At 48.0% G+C, this 18089-nt stretch overlaps 1 protein-coding gene across 7 annotated transcripts in view; it reads right to left on the bottom strand.

The window, feature by feature from the left end:
• The window catches only part of CHEK1 (checkpoint kinase 1), a 48614-nt gene that overhangs the window by 7866 nt on the left and 22659 nt on the right, over positions 1-18089 (bottom strand). For all 7 annotated transcript variants that reach the window (XM_078782167.1, XM_078782168.1, XM_068122966.2 and 4 more), the window contains one exon: positions 4204-4308. In XM_078782167.1, coding sequence (XP_078638293.1) covers positions 4204-4308 — 105 coding nt within the window. The remainder of the gene's footprint in view (positions 1-4203; positions 4309-18089) is intronic.

The raw sequence follows: 18089 nt of genomic DNA, 5'->3' as shown, positions 1-18089 counted from the left end.
GACAACAGTTCGACCAGAATTAGGTCCCATCAAATGACAAACGTCACAATGCGCTACGAAGAGATCAACATCTCCCAAAATGGTTGGGCTTCTTTGACTCCAGGGCTCAAACAGAAAATCGAAAAGAGCTTCTTTGTTGGTTCCATTAGCAAAGAACCTCTTCCACTGCATAGGGAACTTAGGCTCAGGACCGTATATTTGGCGAAGTTGAAATCTTCCAGTGTACCTCCTGCAATGTTCGGCTCCTTTGATGCTCATGACCGGGTACTGATCGCGTACCACATCAATGCGGAAGTAGTGATATTGATTGCCCATTTGAAGAATCCGTTGTCAGATTAAGTCTGCCAGGGCTCCAAATGTAGATGGCAGATTTGTTGGAAGACTACGAATTACTGCTATGAAATCAATTATCAGGGCAGAATCGAATGGAATGTCAGATATCGTGTCCCTGACACTTCCTCAATACAATTGAGATGGGCAGCATTATTGGTCTTGGCCTTAGATCCACTCGTGTTCGTGAGAGGATAGGAAACCGGTCCCAGAGAATGGGACAGTATTTCTCTCAGTTCAATATTTCAGTTTCTGCAACAACTGAAAAAAAGTTTTAGTTTGTGGAACTTCTTCCCACAACCTGGATTTTGTTCAATCGGTTCAATCTTGGTTTCAGACAACAAAATGTTGTTTCTCACAGTCTGAGAGTCCTTTAGGTGCTTTTTTGCAAACTCCAAGCGGGCTTTCATGTCCTTCACTGAGCAGAGGCTTCCGTCTGGCCATTCTGCCATAAAGCCCAGATCGATGGAGTGTTGCAGTGATGGTTGTCCTTCTGGAAGTTTTTCCCATCTCCACACAGGATCTCTGGAGCTCAGCCATAGTGACCATCGGGTTCTTGGTCATCTCTCTTACCAAGGCCCTTCTCCCCCGATTGCTCAGTTTGGCCGGGCGGCCAGCTATAGGAAGAGTCCTGGTTGTTCCAAACTTCTTCCATTTAAGACTTATGGAGGCCACTGTGCTCTTGGAAACCTTCAATGCAGCAGAGTTTTTTTTGTAGGCTTCCCCAGATCTGTGCCTCAACACAATCCTGTCTCTGAGCTCTGCAGGCAGTTCCTTCGACCTCATGGCTTGGTTTTTGCTCTGATATGCATTGTCAGCTGTGAGACCTTATAGACAGGTGTGTGCCTTTCCAAATCATGTCCAATCAATTGAATTTACCACAGGTGGACTCCAATCAAGGTGTAGAAACATCTCAAAGATGATAAAGAGAAACGGGAGGCACCTGAGCTAAATTTCAAGTGTCATAGCAAAGGGTATGAATACTTATGTCAATGATATTTAAGTTTTTTCTTTTTAATAAATTTGCAAAACTTTCTAAAATCCTGTTTTCTCTTTGTCATTATGGGGTATTGAGTGTAGATTGATGAGGGAAAAATGAATTTAAACGATTTCAGCATAAGGCTGCAACATAACAAAATGTGAAAAAGTGAAGGGGTCTGAATACTTTCTGAATGCACTGTACACACACATATACGTATATATACAGTCACATGAAAAGGTAAGTACACCCCATGTAAAGTTTTGACTTTTTCAACATATTTCAACATACAGCTATTTGATCTTCATTTCAACAATATTGAGAGATAAAGGTGATATTATATAACAAATATCATGAAACATTTACATTTTGTAGTCCATTGTATAATTTAAATAAACATAAATGCAAATTTCGCATGTGGAAAAAGTAAGTACACCCCTACATTTATCACTACTTCAAATACCTAAAATTAGAATCAGGTGCACCAGCTCAGGTGCAAATGATTAGAACATCGTGAGAGAGGATCTTGGAGGAACCTGTCTTATTTAAACCTCAGACATTTAGTTTGGTTTGCTCTTTGTTGTTGAAGTGAGCGGCGTCACCATGCCTAGATCAAAAGAGCTCTCTGAGGCCTTCAGAAAGAAGGTTATAGATGCCTACGAGTCTGGGAAGTGATTTAAAAATATCTCCAAATAATTTGAAATCAATCATTCGACTGTCCGGAAGATAATCTACAAATGGAGAAGATTCCAAACAACTGCCAACTTGTTCAGGCCAGGCCGCCCCAGCAAGTTCAGCCCGAGAGCAGACCGCAAGATGCTGAAAGAAGTCTCTAAGAACCCCAGAATGTCATCACGGGACCTACAGGTAGCTCTTGCCACTGTTGATGTCAAAGTGCACGAGTCTACCATTAGAAAGAGGCTGCACAAATTTGATCTACATGGGAGGTGTGCGAGGAGGAAACCTTTGCTGTCCAGAAAGAACATCAGGGCAAGACTAGAGTTTGCCAATGAACACCAAGACAAAGACCAGCACTTCTGGAACAATGTGCTCTGGACAGATGAGTCAAAGGTAGAGCTATTTGGCCACAGTACCAGAAGACATGTTTGGCGAAAACCAAAGGCAACATTTGACCACAAGAACCTGATACCAACTGTAAATCATGGTGGTGGAAATATTGTGGTTTGGGGCAGCTTTGCTGCATCAGGGCTTGGGCAGCTCACAATCATAGAATCCACTATGAATTCTTCATTGTACCAGAGGGTGCTTGAGGATAATGTGAGGCCATCTGTCGGAAAGTTGAAGCTCAACCGAAGGTGGAGCTTGCAACATGACAATGACCCTAAACATACCAGTAAATCCACCAAGGAATGGCTGAAAAGAAAGAAATGGAGGGTTCTGGAATGGCCAAGTCAAAGCCCGGATCTAAATCCCATCGAGATGTTGTGGGGGATTTGAAACGAGCTGTGCATGCAAGAAACCCCTCAAACATCGCACAGCTGAAATAATTCTGCATGGAGGAGTGGGCAAAAATTTCTCCCAGTCGATGACAGAGACTGGTAGACAGTTATAAGAAACGCCTACTTGAGGTTGTTTCTGCCAAAGGGGGCAATACCACCTATTAGAGCCAAGGGTGTACTTACTTTTTCCACAGAAGAAAATGGCATCTCTGTTAATTTTTTGTTGAATAAATTATTGCAAAGTCAATTTTTCATTGTTTTTTGTTCAATTAGATCACCTTTATCTATAGATACTGTTTCAATGAACATCAAATATTGATATGTCCACATATGTTAAAAAGATTTTGAAAACATTTCATGGGGTATACTTACTTTTTCCACATGCGAAATTTGCATTTATGTTTATTTAAATTATACAATGGTGTTGGGCTAGCGGCTTGGGTGCCGGCTTAGGATCCTAGGATCCTGGGTTCGAATCCCGGTCGATCGCTGAATTAACGCCGGGGGGTTGACTCAGCCTGTCATCCTTCCGAGGTCGGCTAATTGAGTACCAGTTCACTGGTAATTCCCTGTTTGTCGTTAAAGGCGGCAAAAAGGGTTGGCGTCAGGAAGGGCATCCGGCCGTAAAACATTGCTTCAAAAAGGGGACCAAAAAAAACAACAACAACCACGGTTCCCGAAAAAGGCCAACCCCCGCTTTGCGGGGAAAAATGGCCTCTAAAGGTGGTTTTTTTTTGTTTTTTTATTATTATACAATGGACTACAAAATGTAAATGTTTCATGATATTTGTTATGTTATATCACCTTTATCTATCAATATTGTTGAAATGAAGATCAAATAGCTGTATGTTGAAATATGTTGAAAAAGTCAAAACTTTACATGGGGTGTACTTACTTTCTCAAGTGACTGTATATACATATATACATACATATATATATATATATATATATATATATATATATATATATATATATATATATATATATATATATATATATATATATATATATATATATATGCCCAACCCCCCTGCACCAACATGATGACCCATGCCAGTCCACTCAACAGGACTCGGAGCATCTGCTGAAGCCTGACTCTATCCATCTGAATATATCTAAAATTTGAGTAGTTCCTCGATCATGGTCACAAAACTGAACGATAGAGGCAAGTGGCCCATGGCCTATAAGCGTCAAACAAGGGGTTCGGCAGGGGTACGCTCTAACCATTACACCACCGAGTCTGGTTAAATGGTAATGTTAAAACAGACTGCAGGTGAATGTTTCTCCTCATGGAAGCTGTTCACACAAGCACCCATCCACAAGCAACACTCCCCTCACGGAAATCCTTCTTGTCCTTAAACGTTTTATGATAAATAGTGCTGTGCTGGCACATCAATTCCCGAATCCAAAACACCTGTGGAACAATCATCATACCTAAGGGCAGGGGATGGATCTTGGACCATGGTGTGATGTGGCACTTCTTACTGAGCCAATCATTGTACTCCTGGCAGTTCTTGCTTGGTTCATCCCATGGCAGTTCTGGAATGAACAAAATAGAGCAGGGCAGTGTGATCAGATTTTACAAAGTCACAAACAGGATGATCATTTTATCATTCACCTGCCTGCCCTTAACAAAGAACATTCACCAGTGTGGTCTTCGTTTCAATCGGTTGAAGGAAAATAAAAGCAAGATTTCCAAAAATCTTTCCAAAAGGAAAAGGCAAAAGGTCAAAAAAAAAAGAGAAAAGGTGTGCGTGTGTGTCTGACCGAATGTGGGTGTTTGTCTGAGTGCGTGTGTTCACATCTATATATTTTTAAGCAGTGAAGCCACTTCATTAATTGGCTACGTCCTTCCTTCCATCCATCCGTCAAAAATGAAGAAAAACCTTTCCAACCCACCATGTTTAATTCTAGCGGGTTCTAAAGGGTAATTCTAATGGGTTATAAATGGTGATTCTAAAAGGGTCCAAAAGGTGATTCTGAAGGGTTTTGTTTGTTTTTAGACTTCGCCTATTTCATATTAAAAATGCCAAACTGAACCGCTTCCTTCGGACAAGAGTGCAATTTGCAATTTGTTTTTTTCTCTCTGTAACCGCTTGTCAGATCAATGCAAAACTTTATAGATGCAAAACAAAAAGATGTTTCTTTAAAGATGCAAAACCATGACCTTGCAGGTCTAGGATTGGGGTCCTTAAGAGTAGAGCAGGAAAAAATCTGACAGAACAAAGATAGGTGAAGCCAAGATTGTATGGACTTTCAGTGCAGTCCTTTTATCACGAGACTGAGCGCACAGAAAGACAAAGTGAACAACCAATAGTGATAGAATGTGAGGTACATAAAGCCTTGAAAGAGCTAGCAAATAAAAGGCACCAGGTGCTGATGAAATTCCAATACTGTGTAGCGGTTACCGCTGGATGCACACAATCGCCTTGCACCGGCCAGAACACGGCCAGACGCGCCTCTCCCGGGCATGCCCGGACTCACTGTTCCCGGGCACGCCCGAACCTCCCGGGCACGCCCGGTCTCGTCTTCCCCGGGCATGCCCGCTCTCGCCTTTCCAGGGCTCGCCCAGAGCGTCCGGGCATGCCCGCTATCGCCTTTCCAGGGCTCGCCCAGAGCGTCCGGGCATGCCCGCTATCGCCTTTCCAGGGCTCGCCCAGAGCGTCCGGGCATGCCCGCTATCGCCTTTCCAGGGCTCGCCCAGAGCGTCCGGGCATGCCCGCTATCGCCTTTCCAGTGCTCGTCCAGAGCGCCCGGGCACGCCCAGCCTCGACTTGCCAGGCCGCAGCCAAACACGCCCGGGCAGGTCCAGACTCGCCTTTCCAAGGCTCGCCCTTGATACCCGGGCATGCCCGGTATAGCTTTTGCCAGGCAAACTTCCCGACATAAATGTGTATATATATTGCTGCCTGATAAACGGGCTTTTCAGAGTACCCGAGTGTGATACATTTATTAAACCGACTCGGACGAATTTCCATCTTTGGTCGCGTCAATTCTTTCAACTCGCGTTGGAGCACAGCTCCTTCATTGGTGACCTACCGACATGGATACGGCAGTGACGCTTAAACTGCCTACCTTCTGGGAGGCTCACGCGGCTGTTTGGTTCGCTCAGGCGGACTCTCAGTTCGCCCTGCGAGGCATCACCGCGGACGACACCCGCTTCCACCATGTTGTGGCGGCGCTCGGTTCCGCCACCGCGGCCCGCGCCTTGAGCCTCCTCCAGCACCCGCCGGCTGCTGACAAATACGACGCGCTGAAGACACTCCTCCTCGATGCTTTCGCCCTCTCACCGGCAGCACGCGCACGGCGCCTGCTTGACCTGCCCGAGCTCGGCGACACGCGCCCGTCCGAGCGCATGGACTATATGCTCTCGTTGCTCGGTGAGCACTCTCCGGATTTTCTGTTCCGCGAGCTGTTCCTTCGCCAGCTGCGTCACCCGGTACGCCTCGCCCTGGCTGGCACGTTGATCACGGATTCCCGCGCCCTCGCCAGGGAAGCCGATAAGATCTCCTCGGCGGGCCAGCACATCGGCGCGGTTACCTGGAGCCCGCCGCCGTCCGAGGCGACGCCCACGACGCCCGAGCGCCCTGCGCGGTTGGAGGCCGAGCTGCCGGTGCAACTGGCGGCCGCCACGCCGCACCGCCCGCTTCCGACACGACGGCCGGGGCCTCCACCTGACCGGGCGTGGTGTTATTACCACGCCAGGTTCGGACACAAGGCTCGGACGTGCCGGCCCCCGTGCACTTTCGGCAGGTCGGGAAATGGCCGGGCCGGCGTTCATTCCCAGCCATGAGCGCCGCCCACTCGGGCAACTTGCTGTTTATTCGGGACAAAGCGTCTGGGCGGCGTTTCCTGTGCGACACCGGCGCCCAACTGAGCGTCATACCCGCCTCCGAGCAGGACAGGCTGGACGCAGTTTGCGGCCCCTCTTTGGTCGCTGCTAATGGCTCGGCCATACGCACTTTCGGCCCACGCGTCGTCACCCTCTGCTTCGGCAGCCAGCGCTTTCAATGGACTTTTGTTACCGCCAGCGTCCCCGTGGCTTTGCTGGGCGCCGACTTCCTCTGCGCGCACGGGCTGCTGGTCGACGTCAAACGACGTCGCCTTGTCCACGCCGAGACCTTCAGCTCCCTGGCGTGCACAATGAGCAGCTCCGCGCCCACCGAACTGGCGTGCGCCCTCCCGGCAACGAACGAGTTCGCTCCCCTGCTCGTGGAATTCCCGGCCCTCACGCGGCCGACGTTTTCGGCCGTCGCGGTGCGGCACGGGATCGAGCACCACATACCCACTACGGGCCCGCCGGTCTACGCCAGGGCCCGCCGCCTCGACCCAGCCAAGCTCGCCGTGGCGAAGGCCGAATTCGACGCGTTGGAGCACCTCGGCATCGTGCGGCGCTCCGATAGCGCGTGGGCCTCGCCACTGCACATCGTGCCAAAGCCGGGGGGTGGATGGCGCCCGTGTGGCGACTACCGCCGTCTCAATGATGCTACCACCCCCGACAGGTACCCGATCCCGCATATTCAGGACTTTTCCGCCCGTTTGGCGGGACGGGTCATCTTTTCGAAAATTGACCTGATACGGGGCTACCACCAGGTACCTGTCCGGGCGGCCGACGTCCCGAAGACGGCCGTCATCACGCCGTTCGGCCTGTTCGAATTTTTGCGGATGCCGTTTGGCCTCAAGAACGCGGCCCAGGCGTTCCAGCGCTTGATGGACGGCGCGCTGCGCGACCTGCCGTTTCTTTTCGTCTATCTGGACGACATCCTCGTCGCCAGCACGTCCCGCGCCGAGCACCTCCTCCACCTCCGAACACTGTTCGGTCGCCTCAGCGAGCACGGCTTAATTGTCAACCCGGTCAAATGCCACTTCGGCGCGACGACCGTTGACTTTTTGGGCCACCGCATCACCAAAACCGGGGCCGTGCCGCTGCCGACCAAGGTCGAGGCCATCACCACGTTCCCGCGTCCCCGTTCCATCAAGGCCCTCCAAGAGTTCCTCGGCATGGTGAATTTTTATCACCGATTCGTGCCCCGCGCTGCTCAGCTCATGCGGCCCCTTTACGAGGCCCTCCGGGGCAAGCCGGCCAAGCATGACATTGTTTGGTCCGCGGCCATGGACGCGGCCTTCGCCAGCGCCAAACGGGCCCTCGCCGACGCAACGCTGCTGGCTCACCCGGTGCTCAACGCGCCCATCGCCCTCACTACGGACGCCTCCAACTACGCGGTGGGCGCCGTCCATGAGCAATGGGTGGACGGGGTTTGGCAGCCACTCGCTTTTTTCAGCCGGCAACTCCGGCCGAACGAGTTAAACTACAGCACGTTCGACCATGAGCTGCTCGGGCTATTCCTGGCCGTTCGCCATTTCCGACACCTCCTGGAGGGCCGCCCGTTCACGGCTTTCGTCGACCACAAGCCGTTGGTCTACGCAATGGCTAAGGTCACGGAGCCGTGGTCGGCCCGCCAGCAGCGCCACCTCTCCGCCGTGTCGGAGTTCACCACGGACATCCAGCACGTCGCCGGCAAAGACAACGCCGTGGCCGACTGCCTTTCGCGGGGCCAGCGCGAACGCGGTCCACCTCGGCGTGGACTTCGCGCTCATGGCGGCCGACCAGACCACCGACGCCTCGGTGCAGGCACTCCGCGCGGCGGACACGGGCCTCCGCCTGGCCGACATCCCCTTCACGGGCACCGTCCTGCTCTGCGACGTCTACCAGGGCCAGCCTCGCCCCATCGTGCCCGTTTCCTGGCAGCGCCGTATCTTCGCCTCCATCCACGGCCTTTCTCACCCGGGCCGGAAAGCTTCTCAGAAGCTGGTGTCGGCGCGTTTCGTCTGGCACGGCCTTCGACGAAACATCCGCGACTGGGCCAACGCCTGCACGGCCTGCCAGCGAGCCAAGGTCCACCGCCACACCCAGGCCCCGCTGGCACCTTTCGCCGTGCCTGAACGGCGTTTCGACCACGTCCACGTGGACCTGGTGGGTCCCCTGCCCCCCTCGCGGGGGTTCACCCACCTGCTCACCATGGTGGACAGGACCACCAGGTGGCCGGAGGCCGTGCCCCTCACCTCCACCACCACCGCCGACGTGGCGCAGGCGTTCATCGCCACCTGGGTCGCGCGCTTCGGCGCACCAGCGGACGTCTCGTCCGACCGCGGCCCACAGTTCACGTCTGAGCTTTGGAGCGCGGTCGCCCGTTCGTTAGGGGTCACGATGCACCGCACCACGGCCTACCACCCCCAAGCCAATGGGTTGTGCGAGCGGTTTCACCGCTCCATGAAGGCCGCACTCATGGCCGGCCTTCAGGACGACGGTTGGGCCGACCGGCTGCCGTGGGTCCTTTTGGGCCTTCGCACGGCCCCCAAGGAAGACCTCCAGGCGTCCGCCGCCGAGCTCGTCTACGGCCAGCCGCTCCGCGTCCCGGGCGAATTCGTGCCCGACGCTACCAGTCCCTGGTCCGCCGCTCGCCAGCGCTCAGACCTCCAGGAGGCCGCCCGACGATTTGCCCCCGTACCGACGTCCCGCCACGGTGGCCCCCAGTCCTACGTCCCCCCGGTGCTTCGCACAGCGGAGTACGTCTTTGTGCGTCATGACGCGCACCGAGGGCCACTCCGGCCGCCGTACGACGGGCCCTTCCGGGTCCTGCGACGGGGCGACAAGTCTTTCATCGTCGACTTCGGCGGCCGGCCGGACCGGATTTCTGTGGACCACCTCAAACCGGCGCACATGGACGTCGACCGACCACCACGGTTGGCCCTTCCTCCGCGGCGAGGCCGCCCCCCCCCCCCCCCCCGTCCACAGTTCCCCCCCGCTCGACCACCCACCACCACGTCGGACCCCTCCCCACGACCCTCCAGGGGTCGCTTCGGCCGGGTCATCCGGACCCCCCCTTAAATTAACCCTGCCGGTGCAGGTCGATTCTGGAGGGGCGTGTGTAGCGGTTACCGCTGGATGCACACAATCGCCTTGCACCGGCCAGAACACGGCCAGACGCGCCTCTCCCGGGCATGCCCGGACTCACTGTTCCCGGGCACGCCCGAACCTCCCGGGCACGCCCGGTCTCGTCTTTCCCGGGCATGCCCGCTCTCGCCTTTCCAGGGCTCGCCCAGAGCGTCCGGGCATGCCCGCTATCGCCTTTCCAGGGCTCGCCCAGAGCGTCCGGGCATGCCCGCTATCGCCTTTCCAGGGCTCGCCCAGAGCGTCCGGGCATGCCCGCGATCACCTTTCCAGGGCTCGCCCAGAGCGTCCGGGCATGCCCGCTATCGCCTTTCCAGTGCTCGTCCAGAGCGCCCGGGCACGCCCAGCCTCGACTTGCCAGGCCGCAGCCAAACACGCCCGGGCAGGTCCAGACTCGCCTTTCCAAGGCTCGCCCTTGATACCCGGTATAGCTTTTGCCGGGCAAACTTCCTGACATAAATGTGTATATATATTGCTGCCCGATAAACGGGCTTTTCAGAGTACCCGAGTGTGATACATTTATTAAACCTACTCGTACGAATTTCCATCTTTGGTCGCGTCAATTCTTTCAACTCGCGTTGGAGCACAGCTCCTTCAACAACTCTTTAAGGTAGTTGGGGAAGGACGCAATCACAATGTTCACAGCTATCTGTGCACAGATCTGGAGCAGGATAGTTTGGTCCAAAAGGTAGAGGAAGTGAGTCTACATAGTATACATGCCATTCCCAAAAAGAAAGGGGATGCAAACGAATGTTCAAATAACCAAGCCATCACCTTGATTTCATATACGAGCAAGATATTACTAAAGATCATTCAACACAGAATAGAAGACTTCATTAAGCGAGAAATGCCTGCTGAGCAAGCAGGTTTCAGAATAGGAAGAGGTACTAGAAATAAAACTGCAAATCTGAGGTGCATCATGGAAAAAGCAAAGGAATATCAAAGGAAGGTGTAACACTGTTTGATAGATTATAGCAAAGCTTTCGATTGTATTGATCATGAATTGATGTGGATTATACCGAGAGAAATAGGGATGCCGGAGCACCTGAAAGGTCTGCTAAGAGGCCTGTACACGACATGATATGCTCCGGTAAGAAGTATGGAGAGAGAATGGTTTCGAATTGGAAAAGGGGTCGGACAGGGGTGCATTCTCTCACCTTGTTCAATCTGTATAGTGAGTACATTGGCAGGAAATAAAACTTTGATAACATCGGGACTGGAGTCAGGATCGGAGGAATATAATAATAATAATAATAATAATAATAATAATAATAATAATAATAATAATAACGAGAACTGCCACTTTAAAACTGCTGGCAGTGATGATCGGTTTACTCCGCCCTCCGCCTTCCGCTTTCATACAACCCCACTTTTGATACAACACCACTTTCATTAGACATGCTTTGACACAACTCCCTTGGATACAACCCCGATACACACACACACACATTCCCCCCCCCCCCCCCCACACACACACACACACACACATTCCCCCCCCCCCCACACACACACACACACACACATCCCCCCCCCCCCACACACACACACACATCCCCCCCCCCCCCACACACACACATTCCCCCCCCACACACACACACACTCCCCCCCACACACACATACACTCTCCCCCCCACACACACATACACTCTCCCCCCCACACACACACACTCTCCCCCCCACACACACACACTCTCCCCCCCACACACACACACTCTCCCCCCCACACACACACACTCTCCCCCCCACACACACACACACACTCTCCCCCCCACACACACACACACACTCTCCCCCCCACACACACACACACTCTCCCCCCCACACACACACACACACTCTCCCCCCCACACACACACACTCTCCCCCCCACACACACACACACTCTCCCCCCCACACACACACACACTCTCCCCCCCCCCCCCCCCCACACACACACACACACACACACACACACACACACACACACACACACACACACACACACACACACGTCGTATTACGACGTCAAAATTGAGGCAAGTGTATATTATATTACAAGAGTGTTTTTATGCATGTGGGATGTAAATTAAAATTTTGAGACAAAAAACATTTGTATTTTCCTCATGTGTACAACATGTAAAATGGTCCAAATATCCCGGCATTGCACTATCCAGCACGCTCATTTTAGGTCGCACAAGCTGTGACCACTCATTCTTCTGGGAAGCATCCCCTGCACATGCTGGTCACATTTAAAATTCACCTACGTATTTGTAAGTTCATCAATGAAAAATAATGCGAATTGTGATTGACCGAGGTAATTGTTCATATCGAATTTAAAGGAAAAACAGATTTTTAAACCATTATACGTATCCAACGCAACATTGTCTGTAACGTCTAACCATAACACACAATTTTGTAGCATAAAAATAACAGAAAATGTCTATTTTTTAAAAATTAAAAAAATTAACAAGGAACATTGCTGCAGATGCTCCTCTAAAATACACCGCTCTAAAGGCAAAGCCTTTTTTAATCCACATGTACAACAAAAGTGTGAACTTATTTCATATCAAAATATTAACAAGAATATTGGCAACATAGCACTCATAAAGTTAAATCTCTAACCACGATATTTATGAAATCGATGCTCACTTCATTTCACTCAAATAATGCAGTCACCTCTGCTGTGAACTGAAACTCTGCTGTGTGAAATGCGTTCTTTTTTTTAAATGTCAGAATTTTGCCAAATCTGTTTTATTGGTTTGTTAATATACCTCAGCCATTGACAAATCTGGAATTAGAATTTTATTTGAGGTTAAAATTACCCTGTGAGATCGTGTCCAACAATGCCTTCATGTCTGTACATGATAAATAATTAAATCCGCACACTTGAAGCCTCTTCTTCTTCACGCAATAACAACTTCTGGCTCCCAGACCATACATGCAATCATCTTGAAATTTTGCACACTTGTTACTCTTCATGACTTCTTCGATAGTATGAAGTTTCACGTCGATCAATGAAGCGATTCAAGAAGTATCCGTTTTTTAAATATTTTCGTTTAATTAACGATATCTGCCAAACCACGTGACCTATCGCAAATTCCAAAAGGACGTTTTAGTAGACTGACATGCTGAACAGATCTGTGAAGTTTCCCCTCGATTGGATCACAAATGAGGGAAGAGCTAGGTTTTAAAGGTTTATGCTTAAAAACGTCATAACTCTGAAACCATGTGACGCACGACGTCATGCTCGCTGACTTTTTTGTTTGTCATGGGTATGCGATACTGCCTGCAAAGTTTGGCCTCGATCTGTTAAGGCATTTTTGGAGAAAATTGGATTTTAGTGTTTTTCACTCAAACCAATATGGCGGCCGAACCACGCGACCTGTGACGTCATAATTACCATTAAAATATTCTACAGACCGAGGCCCTCCTATGGTGAAACTTTGATCTCAATCGGTCCAATTATTGCAGAGAAAATGGTTTTTAAAGGAAATTAAAAATTAAAATGGCAATAGCACTGAGTGACAGGTCTGGTAGCACAAAATGGTGTGTTTTCTTCTTTCAACAATAAAGACTTATAGCTTCGACACCGTAAAACCAATCATATTGAAATTTTACACACTTGTTCCGCTTGATGAGAGCTACATTGCATTAAAAATTCAAGTCTATCAATGCAGTGGTTCAAGAGTTAGAAGCTTTTTAGGATTTCCCTTCAATTATTTATTGCGGCCAAACCATGTGACTGATAAAAACGTCTCAAATATGATTGAAGCTTCTCCCCATGGTGAAAATCTGTGTAAAGTTTCCACTCGATATCTCCGCAAGTTATGGAGAAGATAGCATTTTTAGGTTATGCTTAAAAACGTCATAACTCCGAAACCATGTGACGCATGACGTCATGATCGTTGACTTTTTTTGTTCGTCATGCGTATGCGAATATGCATGCCTGGAGATAACCTGCATGGAGATAACAAATATGCATGGAGATAACCATAGACTTTAAAATAAATTTCAGGGACATCAGCAGACAATGGTCAAATCAACAGATGATGTGGATTTTAACTCTAGGATTGCAACAACATGAGCCATGAGCTCAAATGGAAATACGAAACAGTGGTCTACAAGGACTTCCAGGAAACATTACTGCTTCAATGAATGATTGGTGGAAAAATACTGTACATTCAAAACTAGTCATTCATGTGGTGTGTAAAAATAGTGTAAATCTCACATCCTAACGTCTAAAATTAAGAAACATTTTCCATGTTGATCTTGCAAGTGGCATTTATAAGGTACTGATGGAATTCATCTCATTATGATTCTTACATAATAATAACTGAAGATAATATCTTGCAATTCTACATAAAAAAATATGCCTTTCCCTAAGCAGTTTAATGAATAAATATTGTTTAGAAATCAAGCGGGATCATTGCAAAATTAAGAATAAGCCATACCACCTCTGGAAGACTTATCAGAATCATTTAATTTAAAAGCACAGGGAGCAAAAATGTTTGTGAAAACTAAGGCTGATACACAGCACAATGTTTCGTTGGGAATCGAATATGGAACCAAAAGAGAGGCAAGCACAATAATGCTGAGCCATACAATTTACTGCACAAAGAATCACCAAATAAAATTTGGAATGAATGAGAGGCAGGACAGGAAAATAACGCAGAGTTCCAAACGTTCCTCCACTACAGTGTACAGTCATGTGAAAAAGTAAGGACACCCCATGTAGAGTTTTGACTTTTTCAACATATGTCAACATACAGCTATTTGATCTTCATTTCAACAATATTGATAGATAAAGGTGACATAATTTTACAAATATCATGAAACATTTACATTTTGTAGTCCATTGTATAATTTAAATAAACATAAATGCAAATTCCGCATGTAGAAAAAGTAAGTACACCCCTACATTTATCACTAATTCAAATACCTAAAATTAGAATCAGGTGCACCAGCTCAGGTGCAAATGATTAGAACATCGTTAGAGAGGATCTTGGAGGAACCTGTCTTATTTAAACCTCAGACATTTAGTTTGGTTTGCTCTTTGTTGTTGAAGTGAGCGGTGTCACCATGCCTAGATAAAAAGAGCTCTCTGAGGCCTTCAGTAAGAAGGTTATAGATGCCTATGAGTCTGGGAAGGGATTTTAAAAGATCTCCAAATAATTTTAAATCAATCATTCGACTGTCCGGAAGATCATCTACAAGTGGAGAAGATGTCAAACAACTGCCAACTTGTTCAGGCCAGGCCGCCCCAGGAAGTTCAGCCCGAGAGCAGACTGCACGATGCTGAAAGAAGTCTCTAAGAACCCCAGAATGTCATCACGGGACCTACAGGTAGCTCTTCCCACTGTTGATGTCAAAGTGCACGAGTCTACCATTAGAACGAGGCTGCACAAATTTGATCTACATGGGAGGTGTGCCAGGAGGAAACCTTTGCTGTCCAGAAAGAACATCAGGGCAAGACTAAATTTTGCCAATGAACACCTAGGCAAAGACCAGCACTTCTGGAACAATGCGCTCTGGACAGATGAGTCAAAGGTAGAGCTATTTGGCCACAGTACCAGAAGACATGTTTGGCGAAAACCAAAGACAGCATTTGACCACAACAACCTGATACCAACTGTAAAGCATGGTGGTGGAAATATTATGGTTTGGGGCAGCTTTGCTGCATTAGGGCCTGGGCAGCTCACCATCATAGAATCCACTATGAATTCTTCATTGTACCAGAGGGTGCTTGACGATAATGTGAGGCTATCTGTCGGAAAGTTGAAGCTCAACCGAAGGAGGACCTTGCAACATGACAATGACCCTAAACATACCAGTAAATCCACCAAGGAATGGCTGAAAAGAAAGAAATGGAGGGTTCTGGAATGTCCAAGTCAAAGCCCAGATCTAAATCCCATCAAGATGTTGTGGGGGGATTTGAAAGAGCTGTGCATGCAAGAAACCCCTCAAACATCGCACAGCTGAAAGAATTCTGCATGGAGGAGTGGACAAAAATTTCTCCCAGTCGATGTCAGAGACTGATAGACAGTTATAAGAAACGCCTACTTGAGGTCGTTTCTGCCAAAGGGGACAATACCACCTATTAGAGCCAAGGGTGTACTTACTTTTTCCACATGCGAAATTTGCATTTATGTGTATGTAAATGATACAATGGACTACAAAATGTAAATGTTTCATGATATTTGTTATATTATGTCACCTTTATCTGTCAATATTGTTGAAATGATCAAATAGCTGTATGTTGAAATATGTTGAAAAAGTCCAAACTTTACATGGGGTGTACTTAATTTTTCACGTGACTGTAGGTGGGAACAGGTCTGATATTCACTCGGCCTGCAATCTGTGGATTCACAAGCAATAATAACAACAACTTGAATGCTTAGGTGGCCACAGAAAAACCATGATGGACCATAAAGACCATTCCAGGATAGCTACAGAGGATATCACGCCTTTGTCATTTCACACTGAACATATTTATCCATTCGACACTCATGTCCTGCTACTCCCCAACGGTCCCATTTTCTTCCATCAAACGATTCACACATTTCTGTGTTGCTTGGCAATTCATTAATCGAACAAGGCTTTGCGACCTCAAGCAGAAACAAACAAATGCTTGAATAATTTAATGGGAGCTCAGTGTTGAGGGGTGCAGTGGGTGGGGTGGAAACAAACAAACAAAAGCCTTACTCCTGGATAAATAAAATGACAAATGTACATATATTTTTTATACAACTTGGACAAAGCTCTTGAAATATATTTTAAAGTTACATTATCCAAAGCTGGGGGACAACACCAATTTGAACAGCACTCGGGGGAGCGCATACCTCCACCAGATTGAACAGTTTACATTTTATATCCCACTAATAGGCTGGATCTGGATTCGGACCTGAACCAAAATCTAATCGGCTTGTTCTCGTCACATAACCGACTCGTCCACCAAGTTTAGTCATAACTCGTCCATAACTTTTTGAGATATCCTGCTATATATCAGTTCTAGCCTCATCACTCAATGGTGAAGAATCACTTTTAAAAATTTGCCAATCCTAATCCGGATTTGAATATTCACTGAAATTGAATCACTTCTTCCTTGTCACACCCCCAACCTCTCCGACAAATTTCGTCCGAATCCGTCCACAACGTTTTGAGATATATTGTTCATAGACATAGACAGACAGGGGTGAAAACATAACCTCCATCCACCTTCAGTGGCGGAGGTAATAAGAAGAATACCCATCCATTTATTATTTAAATAAATTCAAAAATAATAAGGTAAAGGATAATTTGACAGAGGAAGAAACAAAAGTTAAAAATGCACAGGTGTTGAACAAGATAAGAGAGATTTTTTTTGTATATGAAGTCAAGCCTCGTGGAAGAGCCAGAACACCGAATAGATCAAACTGCAACAGAACCGACAAACGGGGGTGAAAACATAAGCCCAACCGACCTTCAGTGGTGGAGGGTAGAATACAACCCCCAGCCCGGCTGATGCCTCGGTGCGAGCTAAAAAGTAAACTGGATGTGTGCTGGTATCGGAAAAATGCTACCCGTTCCATTCCGTCAACTCTTCATGCAACGTCTGTTGGAATTTCTTACGAATGACTAAATTCTCTACAAAACTCCCATAGAGAAATTGTCATTTAGAAGAAAGCAATAATAAAAAAACCCACAAATCAGGCATAGAGCAACTGGAACCTTTTGCAAAATGTGGACAAAGAAAATATTAAAAAAACACACACACACACACACACACACACACACACACACACACACACACACACACACACACACACACACACACACACACACACACACACACACACATAATATTAGCAAACCATCAAATGCATTTCCACAAGTTATGAAACAAGATACAAGCAGACAAAAAGGAACTGCTCGATAGCTAAGAGTAGGTGCTTACTGTGTTTATACATCCAAGTACAAACTACACATTTTTCCGACCTGAGGATGACAGGCTGACAGGGGCTCAAACTCAGGACAAAGATCTCAAGGACCAGCCACCTTAACCGTTCAGCCAATACCAGGATTTTTTAACAAGCTTTTTATTCGGTGATATAAATAGCTTTGTAGCTACAATTGACTGTCTCGTAGCGAACATGTAAAAACAAGGAAACAGGCTTGTACACCAATATACAACAAATGATGTACCCCAATATAATATCATACAATCGACATCCCTATTCAAAATAAACCACAAGCACCTTGAGAACAGAAGCAGACGCATGAATGACTCGAGTGAAGGGAACCGGGGAGGCAGCAGGTGAGCTCTGGGAGTTTTCCGTGCACAGGTGACCAAACGAACGGCTCGATTGAGGCAGTGTCTGGACTGCAAGCAGCAAGAGCGTTTATAAACCTA

The sequence above is a fragment of the Myxine glutinosa genome, chromosome 7 (genome assembly GCF_964187855.1).
Source record: "Myxine glutinosa chromosome 7, kmMyxGlut1.1, whole genome shotgun sequence".
NCBI lineage: Eukaryota > Metazoa > Chordata > Myxini > Myxiniformes > Myxinidae > Myxine > Myxine glutinosa.
Note: the sequence above shows the minus strand (reverse complement) of the source record. Positions and strands in the feature narration are given on the sequence as shown.